The sequence below is a fragment of the Vipera berus genome (assembly GCF_964194415.1).
Source record: "Vipera berus genome assembly, chromosome: 3".
NCBI lineage: Eukaryota > Metazoa > Chordata > Lepidosauria > Squamata > Viperidae > Vipera > Vipera berus.
In genome coordinates, this window is record NC_138204.1 from 183,478,250 (window position 1) to 183,493,601 (window position 15,352).

General features: G+C 36.4%; 1 protein-coding gene across 1 annotated transcript in view; it reads right to left on the reverse strand.

Annotated features, from left to right (window-relative positions):
* STAU2 (staufen double-stranded RNA binding protein 2) overlaps positions 1 to 15,152 on the reverse strand; it is a gene marked incomplete at both ends in the record, with an annotated part of 38,901 nt that extends 23,749 nt beyond the window's left edge. The window contains 5 exon segments of the mRNA XM_081325609.1: positions 6,605 to 6,640; positions 6,642 to 6,696; positions 6,857 to 6,911; positions 14,864 to 14,998; positions 15,134 to 15,152. Of these exon segments, the coding sequence (XP_081181735.1) occupies positions 6,605 to 6,640; positions 6,642 to 6,696; positions 6,857 to 6,911; positions 14,864 to 14,998; positions 15,134 to 15,152 (300 nt within the window).
* Positions 15,153 to 15,352: the final 200 nt, after the last annotated feature.

Below are 15,352 nucleotides of genomic sequence, written 5' to 3' on the forward strand. Positions count from 1 at the left end.
CCAGAATGAAGTGGCGTGGGCACGATGGGTGTGCCTCAATATGCCCATATAACACTTCTACTTTGTGAGCTACACTAGTTGCAAGTTTGCTTCCAGGTGTGACTCAAAGTGCTGGTCAGCTGGTCAGGGTTCATGCAAGATTCAATTACACAATGCCATCTGTCAATAGCCTGGAAGTGTGCCTACTCTGTAAAAGAATCTGCCTTCTGGAATGAAGTTCATGAAGATCTGAACTGCCCCTACCTAATGGTGTTTTAAAGGGCTCTGAAGACTCTGTTAGATGATGTGGGTTGCTTCCCTTCATCCTGTCTGCTTTTGTCATCCATGCTATCTCTACTCTCTACATTCCTTGGACTTATTTTAAAAGCAATCTATAAAAATTTCTGTCAGCATAGTAATAAAGGAAGTTTAAAATTATTTTTCTGTTCAGTGATTGATTCATTTTTTGATGATTCTTAAAGTGCCCTAAATTAAAAAATGTTCTTGCATTTAAGCATACACAGAGTTATTGACACAAATCAAACAGATTTTTTTGGGGGGGTACAAATTTATTTCTGATTCTATGCACGTGGACTAGTTCTTGAAATCCAAACACAGAACAGCTAAATGAAAGATTGCCATTTATTCCTATAAAAATAGCTGAATTTGTTATTGGAAAACAACACATTTTCCATTTGTAACTGAGATAGAAAACATATATTTACCCTCAATATGGCTACTAATAGGACACGGTGGATCAGTGGGTTAGGACGCTGAGCTTGTCGATCAGAAGGTCGGCAGTTTGGTGGGTCGAATCCCGAGTGCCGCGTAACAGAGTGAGTGCCTGTTACTCGTCCCAGCTTCTGCCAACCTAGCAGTTCGAAAGCACGTAAAAAAAAATGCAAGTAGAAAAATAGGGACCACTACAGTGGGAAGGTAACAGCGTTCCATGTGCCTTTGGCATCTAGTCATGCCAGCCACATGACCACGGAGATGTCCTCAGACAAGTGCTGGCTCTTCGGCTTTGAAACAGAGATGAGCACCAGCCCCTACAGTTGGAAACGATTAGCCCGCATGTGCAGGGGAACCTTTACCTATGGCTATTAATATACCCTGGAATCTTAAGTCCCATCTATTAGAGATATTTGAAATGTCATTAATTAGGAGTTATTCAGGGTAGGACTAATAATTATTATTGCTACAAGCAATGGTTTGCAAACCCACATTTATTCATGATCTCATATCCCAGATATTGACCAGCATGCATATTCAAAAGTATGTCTTCACAAAATTTAAGCAACAGAAACCCAGTTGTTGATCTATGTGACATCAATATATCAACATTATATTTTACTAAATAATCAAATGTAAGTAGAACATAACTTCTAAGTTAGTTAGCAACTAAATGTCTTATACTCAAATCACTACATTATAAAAATAGACAGTAAAAGTCAAGCCAAGAGTAAACAGGAACACAACTCTTCTGCATTATTTATTGGCATTGGCACTGAACAGTAAGTCTTTGAGATGCTTTCACATCAGCTTCCTAACCATTGTCAAAAATAAAGGAAAGGGCTGGATGGATGATTGGTGGTACCGAGAGATCCCTGACTTACGTGTGAGTCTCATTACAAAACTAAAACTCTTGGCTATTTATTCCCTTCTCAGGCTTCGCTTTGGCTGCTTGGCAGGGGTAAGCTGGCAACTATACAGCAGTTCTTTCATGAATGCAAGTTTGTGTTCCCATACACTCCCTGTTTTCATCACTGCTGTTTGCATTGTGATTTTACCAAACAGTCCCAATAAATATTCAAACTCATAAAGTTCTACCATACAGTACTTGGAAAGACTGTGTGTCCGACATTAAGCAAAAGGAAGACACACTGGAAACTTGTTTGCTCGGTAAGAAGTTTGTGTCTAATGTGTCACACATCTACTAACCTCTGTTGCTCTATTACTTGATTCATGATTGTTCTGATCAGCTGCAAAACCAGCTATCAGGGCAGCACTTATTATAATAATTTGATCTGAGGACCATATGGAATCAGGTTTCCCAGAATACGTGGATAGCAATAGCAATACCACTTAGACTTATATACCACTTCACAGTGCTTTATAGCCCTAAGAAATTTCCAGAATCAGCATATTGCCCCAACAATCTGGGTCCTCATTTTACCGACCTTGGAAGGATGGAAGGCTGAGTCAACCTTGAGCCAGTGAGACTCGAACTGTGAAACTGCTGGCAGCTGGGAGTCAGCAGAAGTAGCCTGCAATACTACATTCTAACCACTGCACCACCAGGGCTCTTGGATGTTCCTATTACTAAACTAACAATGAAATAATCTATGATAGTGGTAATACTGTTAGTCTTATTAGTTTGTTTACTGTGCTAACATGTGAAGAAATTTTAAATATTTGGAATGAACATAAATATTAAATAGGATTAAAATAAATAAGCAAGAGATGTTGTCCAAAGGATGGGCAACACTTACTACTGAATGCAAGAGAAGAATAAAAGTATTTCATCTGTCTCCTTCCAAAACAGACTCAGTCAAGCCTACTTGTCCAGTGCCAGTAGCATACCTATCATCAGATTGTCCCTGGTTCCCAACATCTGAGGCAGACTTTGTTAAACCTGGTGACAGCTGAGACAGCATGACCCTCCTAGTTTGTGTCACTGTCATATTTGAGGTAGGCATGTGGAGTATTAGAGGGTTTTTCCCCAAGGACCCCTACTGGTAAGGTAAGTACCAACTGGGATTTAAACCCCACTCTCCCACACTGAAGGTGATGCTCTAACCACTATGATATCTAGCCACTACATATATTCTATGCTAGATGGAATACGAGAGAGACATGTTCAGGATTTAGGATTTCCAATTAAAAGTGGCTATTCAAAGTCAAGTAACTTGTACTGAGTGCTGAAGGAAAGGCATTATTTCTCAGGGCTCAGACTCACAGCATGCATGCCACTGCAAACATGTATTTTGCTAATTGTTTTTGAGAGATGTGTCCTTTTGACCTCCTCTTCATGTCATCCCCAATATACTGCTAAGGCAGCCTAAAGCCATCCTTAATAGTAGTAATCTAAGCCAACATTAGGACAAACCTGGAGATGAGCTAGTCAGGGACAGTGATCTGCCAGACTACTAAAAATGCTCCCTCTCTATTGGATTGCTGGGTATTGTACCTCCTTGGGCATTTTTGGCTGCAAAGAGGGGCCAGACACCTGGTCCTTTTTGCTTTATGTTGGAATAACTCTTAGCAATAAGTCAGTCAGAAAACATGCTGCTGGATCTATGTTTCAGTCACATGCATATGTGTGTGCTGGGATGATCATAAATTCAGGAAAGCCCTTGAAATTCACACACTCAAAGGAGGAACAGGAGGTGAAAAGGAAAAGAGGCTTTTTGCCTAATCAAAAGGGATTTCCTCAGAAAATTGATCTCAGGAAGGAGAAAGATAACATAGATCCAGAGAGTAATAACAGCACTGAGAGTTTTTTTGGTATGGGTTTCTCTGCTTTGTATTTCAAATAATCTCTTTCAATTATTCAGACATTTGGGGGAGCAGTATCTATGAAATTGATTTACAGAATAAGTATGCAATAATAATAACAATTAAAACTGAGCAGATTTTTTAAAAAGTCTTTAATTCCCAACCCTGATGCTCTGCACATTCAGGAGAGAAATTGGTGGTTGGTTTCTCTGCCAGCAGGTGATGCTGGGTGGAATAGGAAAGGACAAAATGAAATCTACCATGCGTTCCCCTTGGTGAAACTATTCCCACTGACTTATGTGAAGATACCAATGCTGCCCAGCCTTGATGCGGAGACACTTAAAATTAGACTGTAGGAGCAATACAACTTATGTTAATATATTTTCCTTTTGACTCAAGGATGGGAAGAATTAACATTAATAGGGCTATGAGGAAAAGTTCTCCCAACTCCTTCCAATCTGTTTAGCAAAGAGAAAATACTTGAATTTCCCGAGCAGGACCTAAAGAAACTCTGAAAGAAATTTAAATCTGGAACTAGTATGAGAGAAAAATAAGACTACATTCATCTACTTTCAAACTTCCAATCTATTCTGTCCCTTTCAACTTCATTTAGAAGTTTCTGGTAAATATAGAAATGCTATTACCCTAGTCCTTTTATTTTAGTCCTATGTATTTTCACAATATCTTTACATTTTTTTAAAAAAATGCTGCTGGGGGCAGGCGGGAAGAATAACAAAACTCTAGCTTCATATAACTGCTCAGTGATACACCAAGGGATTAATAGACTGCCTAAAACCATCTGACAGCTGTTCTGAAGCTCTGTCAAAATGTTTTTGTAATCTCATTCTCATTCACAAAAACATTAAAATGTCATCATTTAGAAGATCTGAAGGAAACAAATTCTTAAGAATAGGTACTTGGAACCAGTTGATGTAACATTCTGTATTTTTATTTTTTGTTGCATGAAAGCATTCCTGTAATGCTTTGATTGAAACTAGAAGAGATAGAAATATTATTTCAAAGTGCATTAATAATTATTTTCTCACAATCAAAATACAGTAGAACTGTATTATTAAACACAATTCTCCTTTCCTATAATGTCTCCGATGTTTTGCATGGAATTGCATTCAATTGGATAGCGCCTCTATGACTAAATATGACATACAACCCATAAACTGGTTTTTCTAATATCTGGTAATTTTATAATTTAATTTTCGTTAAACTTGCTTCATGTGTGTTTCTGTGTGCGCATGTATATATGCATATGCAGGGCTTTTTTCCTCATTGAACGCTCAGAACGGAGTTCCGGCACCTTTTTTGGATGGAACCTTGTAGGGTAGGCAAGGCGGGTTGTATAACATGTGTGAGTTCCGGCACCTTTTTCTTTTACAAAAAAAGCACTGTGCATATGTATAAATGTATCTGTTGATCTGTTCCAGCCTACGACCGTCCTTGTTTGCATGTCAAGGACAACCCTTTTTCTTTTAATCAATAGGCTGGAAAAACCCAACCCTTTTATTTATATACAGTTCAAATACTTAAGTCCAAAAAAACAACAGAATATTTTCCTTAGCAAATAAATGGTTCAAACAGCAAAAACAAGAGTTAAACAAGAAGTTCAGCAAGAACACAAACAGACCAGGATTTCCTTTGGAGTTCTACAAACGGTTACCTTCAGCAATGAGCACTGTCCACACCTTCCCCTTTTATTAGCAGCCCAAAGGCGTGGCTTGTCAATGCCTTCTCCTCCTTTCGCTGAGTTGCCGCATAGTCTTTCTCTGATCTGCTCTGCTAAGCTGCCTTCTACTTCGAACATCAATAAATACATTCATCTGTGAAGCCTCAGAGTCCGAGTCATCCTCCCTACACAGCTGAGCCTCATACAGAACACAATTGGAGGGGCCCGGCTCTTCCTCTGACTGTGAGTCCTGTAATGCCTCAGAGCCTCCCTCCAACTCCGAACGCTATCCAAACCCCTCCTCCTCCTCCTCCTCAGATCCCTCAGACTCAGCTGTTGGGAGTACAGGCTGGCACGGAATCACAACATCTGTGTATATACACACACACACACACACATGTGTATTTATATATATTTATGTATTAATATATATATAAATACATCCTTAAGATCCCGCTTTTTACCAAGTGGGATCCATTCTATGACTGCCTGGTCTACCTGCCTTGGTCCACCCGCCATCAGTTTTTCTGCCTATGTGATCAAGCCATTTCCATTTCAAATATATACATACACATATGTATGTATATGTATGTGTACACATACATACATACACACAATATAATCCTCTACACCTAGCTATGTACACACATTAAGTAACAATACAATGGATATCTCAATATTAGGTAATTAATTCACTGACACCTAGATGATAATTAATAAGGATAAAATTGTTACTTTTCTCTTTTTAGTTTAATTAATATTTTTAAATAGTAGAATGTTAATAATTTTAATTATATAAACATTACTGCATTGAAATCTACATTAAAATAAAACTACATATCATGATGTTTATGTTACAATAATAAAAATGACCATGTACAGATCTTTATACGAAAAAGCAATATATTCCACAGATTCCACCATCAATTTGCAATGCCACATAACTGACGTATAAAGCATTCTCAACCTTTTCTGCCCCATGCATGGTGTGGAATTGCAGTTCCATGGTACTAACAACTGTTCTTTCTAGAAAACCTTCAACATGCCCATAGAAATGGAAAAGTCAATCAGGACACAGTACTCTAGCCAGATACCAAAGCACTAGATTGAGACTAATGATCTATAAGAACCATGACACTTGAAAACAAAATACAAAATTAAAACTTGAAACAAATGCTGAAAAGGGAGGTAGAAGGCTTGGTAGTAAATCTAGCAAGAGTTTGGCTCTAATCCAACATTCCACTTCACTGGCTCATGTGTGTCTGTGTGTATGCACATTTTCTTTGAACAGCAAAGTCCAACTTTCCTCCAAATACTATTCCATTCAATTACTTCATTTAATTATATAATTAAAAATGTGTGCATGCTGTGTTTAGAAGGCAAAAATAAATCACTCATCTAAGATAATTCTGGAGGGATTGGCTCATTCTGAAGAGTAAAGCTCTTTGCAGCATTGTGTAGAGTCTTTCCTTCACCAAAAAAACGCATGCTCACCTCTAGTTAACTGAACGTAGAAAACCTTAGGCATTGGGTAGTGGTATCTAAGAAAAAAAATAGGGGAAAAATGTTTGTCACTACACGTTAAATCCACATGGTAAGCAATTTGTACATAAATTATAAGTGAAACATATCACCAAGAGCTAAGATCTGGTATAATATTTTGGTTGGATACATTTTTTCATTTTCCAAACTATATTTTACTGTATGACATTTTTTGCAGTTGTAGTTTTATCATTCATTTTATCATTCTGTTTTTCTAAAAAATTCAGGACAAATGAATTTCTAATGATAGCCCCAAAATACTTACCCAGCAAATTTCAAAATCAATCTGATCTAAACTTTTGTGCAGGATCCAATCTGAGTTGGTCACCTGGATCAAAAAAGTTTATTCTTCCAAGCTTTAGGCTCATGCTGGAGGCCATAATCAGGGAACATCTCTCTCTCCTTAATATGTGCACTGGGATGTCCTATATGTTGTATTTATACAGTGCCTGGTTGTGTGACTACCAAGAGAACTAATATATAAGTGAACTGTGACTCTCCTGAAGCCATTACTCACATTATCTTAATGTAACATTTATGAAGCAGTGAAATGACAATAATGATCACTTTTTTCTATGGCAAATCTACAAGTATAATTGAAAATTTCATCAAAGGGGTTTTGCCCGGGAAAGATTCAAAGGTCCCAATGCATTTAGCATATGGTTCGTGAATATTTTAATAAGGTTTAAAATAAATTCTCAAGATAGGCAACTATTTTGGGAGACCACCAATAGGAGACCATTTTAGAACTAAAAATAATAAGCTGGAACTCAGTTTCTAAGCTATGATCCAGCACAAAGTTCTTAGGCAATGAAGAATGTTTACAACTAGTTTTTAGCATCTGAAAAGGGATTTATAATATGCCTTCACGTTGGTGTGATTAGGCGCCATTGTAATTAAATAAATTGCTATGGTCTGTTGACAATTACAAAACTAATTTTGGTTTGCCACAGAGGCCAACAAAATTTATGTTTATTTTAATTTTAATGGAATATGATGTCATATGAAACACACATGCTGAATCAATCCTATACTTTCTAGCCAAATATTAATTGCATATTAAATATGCCTTAAAACTTCTCCATGTATACTAAATATACATAAAAGTAAAGTATTATTTTATTAAATAATCTATTGCATTTCCCATATTTTTTCAGATTCCTCTATGGGATCAACATTCCTTGAAGAATAGATGTTTTTATACAAACCTTCTAACAAACTGGGTAAAATTTCAAAACAGTATGAACTGCTTGTATTTAATTCCATTTTCTTTGCATATTATAATTTGCAATATAAAGCTAGGTCTGTGCACTGTTTGCCTCCTTTAGCATTTTCTGAATTGCCTGTTAAGTTCCTGGATAAACATGTTTGTACCACATTATTTCTGAGGCAATCAAAGATTCTCTATTTTTACTGCAAAACATTTATTGACAAAATAAAACATAATACAAATGTCCTGAAAACTCTTTTTTTTTAAAAAAAAATTATAACATTTTTAATCAATCCGATGACGGGAGTTCTCTTAAGTAAATGACATTACAGATAGTCCTCATTTAGTGACCACAATTGGGACCGGCAACTCAGTCATTAAACAAAGTGGTCTCCGATACCACAACTCTGCTTATGATCTTACTTCAGCTTTCCTTTGTTTTACAGACCTGTGAAGGTTGTAAATGCAAGGATTGGTTCTAAAGCTACTTTTCCATCACCACCGTAACTGAAGAACTGCTAAATGAGGCAGTTTGCTAAACTAGGGCTATTTTAAAATAGTAGGAGAACTTTAAAAAGCATCCAAATATTTTAAAAATGCCAGAAGAGCAATGTCCTGAATAAGAGGGAAACAAATTCTTGGTTTTTTAGAAGGTCTTTCTACAAGTAGGTACCTGCAAGTGAAAAAGACCTTTTGCTGGAGTCAAGTGCCTAACATTCCCCTGCAGGAATATCCAGAGAAGAACTTTTGAAGAGAACTGGACATCTCGGAGAGAAGACGTGTTTTCTGATACTATTCTGAAGAGTTCTTACACTGTGACTGTCTGATAGCACAGAGGGTGACTCCTTCATAGCCATGCAGTTTATCACATTGGGCGTATATCCCACGGCATGGGTATGTATCTGTGTGTGTGTGTGTGTGTGTGTTGTTTGTAAAAAAAAAGATCCTTTTTGTTTCAAATAACAATGGTATTATTAAACACTTCTCTGATCTGGTTATATAATGACATCATTAAGGGATATTTACAAAGTAGATTAAAGGCATCTAACTGTTTATTTTGATCTCAAGGCACAATCATGGAGCTGAGATCAGTTTTGTGATCGCAGTTGCTGCTATGGAAGAATTTAGAAAGGTTTTCAGTAGATCCAGCTTGTTTGATTATTAATTTTGATTGTAAAACAAAGGCCATAAAGTAACAATTAAAAAAAAACCAGAAATGAAATTCACTTAGCAGAAATTGTGTTTTATTTTATTTTATTTATTATTTGATTTCTATAGCTGCCCATGTCAACTAGTGACCCCTGTTTCCTATAGAATTCACATCCATCTATAGCTGATCAATGGCACAATACAGTTTGGTATACTATATAGAACAAAGTCAATTTATGTGATCCTTCTTCAATTTTTTTAAACAAACTCTGCCTTTTAAAAGACTAAAGCTGAAGTAAAAAGGAGAAGTATTAACCTACAGGTTTAAAATAACTTTAAGAGGTTTTTCTGATTAAATTAACCAGAAAAATCCAAACATGTTCTATCCTGGAAAAATGCATTTCAGAGTCTAGACAACATGGGTATGGTGTGACTGCAAGAGGAAGAGGTGAGGAGGAGGAGGAGGAAGAAAAGGAGGAAGAGGATTGCCTCTATTATGAACAAAATATAGTGGTAGAATCCTATGTTATACAAGTACATCCATCTCCCAAGTCTTCCTTTTGATGTCCTCCCTCTGCATTCTCAAAATTTGTTCCAGAGCTGAAGGAACCCCAAAGCAGTATTTGAGAGTATGTGTATGGAAGAAAAGCAAGACCTACTCCTCCTGAAAACATTCTGGATGGATTCTGCCATAGTTATAGGAAGATTACAATTCTAAAACATATTTACCCATGTGACAGCAATTTCTACACCACACATTACCTGGAATCTAAAAGAACTTTGTATGCAGGCAAAACCTCTCCACTTTTGACCATTGCAACATCCCATGGACACATGATCAAAATTCAGACACTTGGCAAATGAATCATATTTATGACAGTTGCAGTGTTCCGGGACCATGTGATCACCTTTTGTGGCCTTCTGAAAAGAAAAGTTAATGGGTAAGCCAGATTCGTTTAACAGCCATGTTACTAAATTAACAACTGTAGTGATTCACTTAACAACTGTGGCAAGAAAAGTTGTAAAATGGGACAAAATTCACTTAACAACTGTCTTGCTTAACAGAAATTTCAGGCTCAATTGTAGTTGTAAACTGAGGACTATGTATATTTTAAATGAACTATTAATCCTTTCCATAAATTAACAAGATTAATATTATGTAAAAAGTTTGAACAAGACTCCCAAAGTTGCTCTAGAATTCATGAACATTTTCTCAGAGTCTGAAATAATATTTAATGACATCATGTCATACTATATTAATTTTGGACTTACTAGTTAGGATATATTTAAGAAGCATCCTATCCATATAATGTAAATATAGCTTTCATAAGCTGACAAAAACTTACAAGGAAAAGAGGTATATTCTCATACCTGAGATAGAGGACAATACAAACTTACCCTACTATCAAGTAAATTAACACATTTCAATGCATTATGTAGTTGTATTACAATTATGCAAATGCAATTTGAATTCAGATTTCCTGCATGTAATACTTTTTGGAAAGAAGGCATTACTTCTTATAGAGCTAGTCCTTGAGGTATGATGGCAATTGGGATCGGAAGTAGGCAAGAAATTAAAAAGTTGCTTTTGCAAACTAAAAAAAGGCAGAATCTATGTCTTAGATTATTCAACTCTATTATCTATTTCAGCACATAAACTTTTCCATGAACTCGATAACCCACCATGCTGAGTGGTTAGAAAGACAATTTTCTAAATACTTCAAAATTTTTGTTACAGAAGAATATAAAAAATACTGTATATCTTACTGCAGTATCATCTTTGTAACCTGAAAATAATGCTGTATTTGCCACCATACTGACTACGTAAGGAAAGAAAACAAGGTATTTCAACCCTTTAATTTAGCATTATATTTATCCCTATTGATGTTATATACATCAGGCTACTCTGGACAACTTATTAAGATGAATATTTCCCTATTACATAATGCTTAAAAATTAGCATGAACAATGGTAAGCATAAGAAAACCCAAACTTTTCATGAGAAAAAGTTAAATTGTAGAGTCAAAAGGTTTAGCAGAGGGTTTGTTTTGATTACACATAATACTTAATGATCTAGATATAAAAAGTACTATATTCACTGAAAGGACAAAATGTCCTGGAAAAAAAGGGTTATTGTACTTAAATCATGTTCTACTTTTGTTGTTGTTAACTTTATTTATTTACACATATAACTGCAACGATATCAACATTCTATGCCCACTGAGACTACTCAATCTTTATGGCCAATTATAAGATCTCCTCCACTAATGTATTTTTTTATCATGCTTTATACTTCTGCAGTCTTGAAGCCTGATTACTCCTCACTCCACTGCTTAGAAATTGTAACAGAATAATTTACTTCAGGAGTCCCCAGCCCCTGGTCCGTGGACCAGTACCAGGCCGCGGCATGCTAGCAACTGGTCCACACAAACAAAGGCCCATCCGCGCAATGCAGGCAGCACACAAAACCAGTCCGCAGAAAAACCTCTCTCCACGGAACCAGTCCCAGGTGCTCAAGAGGTTGGGGATCTCTGATTTACTTTAACATATGCAATATAATTTATTATTATTTATTTATTAATTCGGTTTATATACCGCCCTACTCCCGAAGGACTCAGAGCGGTTTACAAGGCAAAATTTAAAAACAATACAATATAAAATAAAAATAAAATTAAATTAAGTCTAGCCCCAAAAAATTAAAATCACAATTTAAAAACATTAAAACCCCTCAGTCCAGACCAGATAGCTCAAAGAGCCAGGTTTTTAACAATATTGCTAATGTTTATAAAACATTATATAAATCAAAGAAAAAAAGTCTGAAATCAAAAAATCCTAGGCAATTCTTCATCCCAAGTTTATACTTTAAAATCTACCTGCAGGAAAGGCAAGAAAAGAGATGGAGAGAAAAAAGAAAATCAAGGCAAGAGGGAATAAATAAATATAAATACTATTCTTCATTCACAAGTGTATTTTCAGTTTTGGAATAACAACCAAGACATTAAGGCAAATTTTTCACAAAGAAGATACTCTTTTTAAGAAGAGAGAACATAAATTGTGTAAATTCAGGGCTAGTCCTTAGATTTACTTATAAAGAGTACAAATCTTAAAATCAACCATTATTCTTTACTTAACTTCACATTTACAGTACTTCCCCAACATACTATCCTAAGATGTTATGAGAACACAGTTCCCAGTATTCTGGCTGGGAATTCTTATGAATTTGCCCCAACTGCAAGATTGCAAGGGCAATATAAACTAACAGCCTTAAAAACAAAGCCTCACATTATATCACCCATCCCACATTTAAGCAAGCTTCTCCTTTGTATATATAAGATGGCAGCCAACATAAACAACTAGGTTTCAGCTTTGAAGGTTGGGTTAAAAAGAAAGGCTTTGAGATTATTCCTGAAATCCAGGAGCAAGGGACCCAAACAATTCTGTAGTATCAAGAAAGCATGGATTCTAATCTTTGTACTTTTTACCTATTAATGGGCCAAAACTCTCATAAGCTCTCTTTAGATCAGGGGTGTCAAACTGCCGGCCCATGGGCCAGTTTCATCATACCGAAGCAGCGCCCACCCTATTTCCGGCAATGCAAAAAGAGTCGCAACACGTCGCGACATGTCACGTGACATGGCAAGTTTGACACTCATGCTTTGGATGAACTAACAGGATGGGCAGATTTATTCTGAACAAGGCAATCAAACTTGCCAGCACTCTCTCTTAGCAACCACAATTGGGACTGGTAATACTGTCACTAACACTTGTTAAGTGAGATTACATGACTGCAAAACTTATACCTTTCCTAGGTGTTAAGCGAATCACCTAGCTATTAAGCAAGACATTGTGTGACCATGATTTTCAATTTTACTGCTGGCTTCTACATTGACTCTGCTTGTCAGAAGCCAGCTGATGATCACATGACTGCAGAATGCTATAAATGTCATAAGTGGGTAGACCAGTTGTAAAATTACTTTCTCAGGTCCACTGTAACTTCAAATGATCACTAAACAGGGCAGTCATTAAATGAGGACTATCTGTATAGGGCTTTAAAGATGATAACAAATACTATTGAATTGAACCTGGACATCTATTGAAAGCCAGTACTGTATAGCAACAATAAAATAGCCATTATTCTATAGCAGTGGACCCTACCTGATAACAACTGGGCTGCTGCATTTTACTCTAAAGAGTTACCCTCCCAGGGGCTTCACTGACCAAACACTACCTCATTAAAAAGCACTGATCTCAATTTTCTTGAACTTGATACCTTTCAAATGTGCTGAACTTAAAATCCAAAAATTCACAAGCCGCTCTAGCTACTGATACATTGGTAGGGAAAATCCAGAGAATGCTTTCGTTAACTAAAGAGGATATTAGCTTGGGGAAATCTTCTCTGGATTCAAAGTTATTCTGTGTTTTGTCTAAAACCCAGTTTGGTTAAGATTCCAGGTATCAAACCCTGACCCCACTTTCTCCTGCAGGCTTGTCCTCATAATGGAAGTATTTCCCCAGTTCCTGGTTTTAGATGCCTTCTAATTTAACCTTCCTACTCTCTGAATGCAGGTCAACAGAATCTACTATTTTATAGACTAGAATTAAATTGTTGCAAGGATTTGGGGGAAATGACCACGATGTACTGTTCAGCCACAGACTTTCAGTGTGTGTGAAATATGTTGAGAAATGAGAGAGCATTGAAGGAGGAGAGAAAGAAAAGAAATAATTGTATAGGTATGGTACTAAACAGGCATTTTGCAAGAAATAATGTCATAGGTTAAAAATACTTCTGTGGTAAATAGGCCATATGCTGTGTTCTTTAGCTTTTCTGACATCTAGCATAAACTCAACATGCCTTTCAAAATAAGAAGCTGTTACAAAATGTTATAATAGTCAGAGTTAAAAATTTAATCCCTTTTTAAAAACATAATATGGAACAGGATAATGCAGTCTAAAAAGAGTGTAAAGAATCGTCTGCTGAAAAATATCCTAGCTTCTGTAGTTGAAGCTAAAAACAAATAATAAATTTATACTGCCCTCTGATGGCCAATAAAATTATTTTAAGTTACACTATTTTCTAAACATAATCAATAGAGTGACAATTGATCCTGTAAACTTCACTTCTTGCATGGATAAATAACCATTGTTTTCAAAGCTTTTCCCCACAGATTGACTTTCATGTTATTCTAGGCAAATAGAAACCATGAGCACAAGCTTTATGACAGCACTTTCATGAGCCTCCCATATCATTTCCTCAAGCTATACTGAGTTTCTACTTCTTTGGGTGTAAGCAGATATTCACAGGTCTTGAACTGATTCTTATGTGCATGGGGGTTGGGGGGTGGGGAGGAGGCAGGGGGGAGGTGGGGGAGGCAGGGGGGAGGAAGGCAACGCCATGTACCACCAGCCACTAGTGGTACGCGTACCACCGGTTGGAAAGCCATGTTCTATTCATACACAGTGACTATAACCCATCTATTTCCACTTATGTCTTCAACAGAAGGATTTGTAAAATGTGAAATGAAGAGTTTTTTAAAAAAAATAATAATAAACCAAATGATATCAAGTAACAACATTTGTAAACCAAACAATGTGATATATACTACCGAGATGGGGAAACTGTTTCATTTCCTGCTAATTTTCCACATGCTTTCTCTCACTGTGAAGGAAAAGAAAATTCAGAAACTAAAGCATACCTGAAGTAGATAAAGTATCAAATAATGAAATGCAGCATACACAAATTAAAAACTTAAAATCTGCTGGTGTTTTAAAATGCTATTGGACCTATAATAATTATAAAATGCACAAACCTCCGATCATACATGCCACAAAAAATATAATTTGCTCTCGAAGTGGGACTGGCTTTTGATTTAATGGTACAGAGACAGCAGGCTCCTGTCTTTCCATAGCAAGACCATTCAATTTCACTGTTGGAATAATACTGCCTGTAAAAACAGAAATGTATATCTATATTTAAATGTATATCTATATTTAACAGACATAACAGAAACATCAGAATCAATTGCTTCTATTTCCTACCTTTGAATCATAAAATATCATATCCAGAAAGCACCACTAACTTAAAACAGAGGTCCCCATCCCTGGTCCATGGACCAGTACCGGGCCGCGGCATGCCAGCAACCAGTTCAGGATGCAGGCAGCACACAAAACCACACACCCTTCTGTCTGCAGAAAAACCTCTCTCCATGCCCAAAAGGTTGGGGACCTCTGACTTAGAACATTCAGATCTAAATTTACAAAATCTCTAAATGTTAAACCTGGAGATAATCTCATTCACT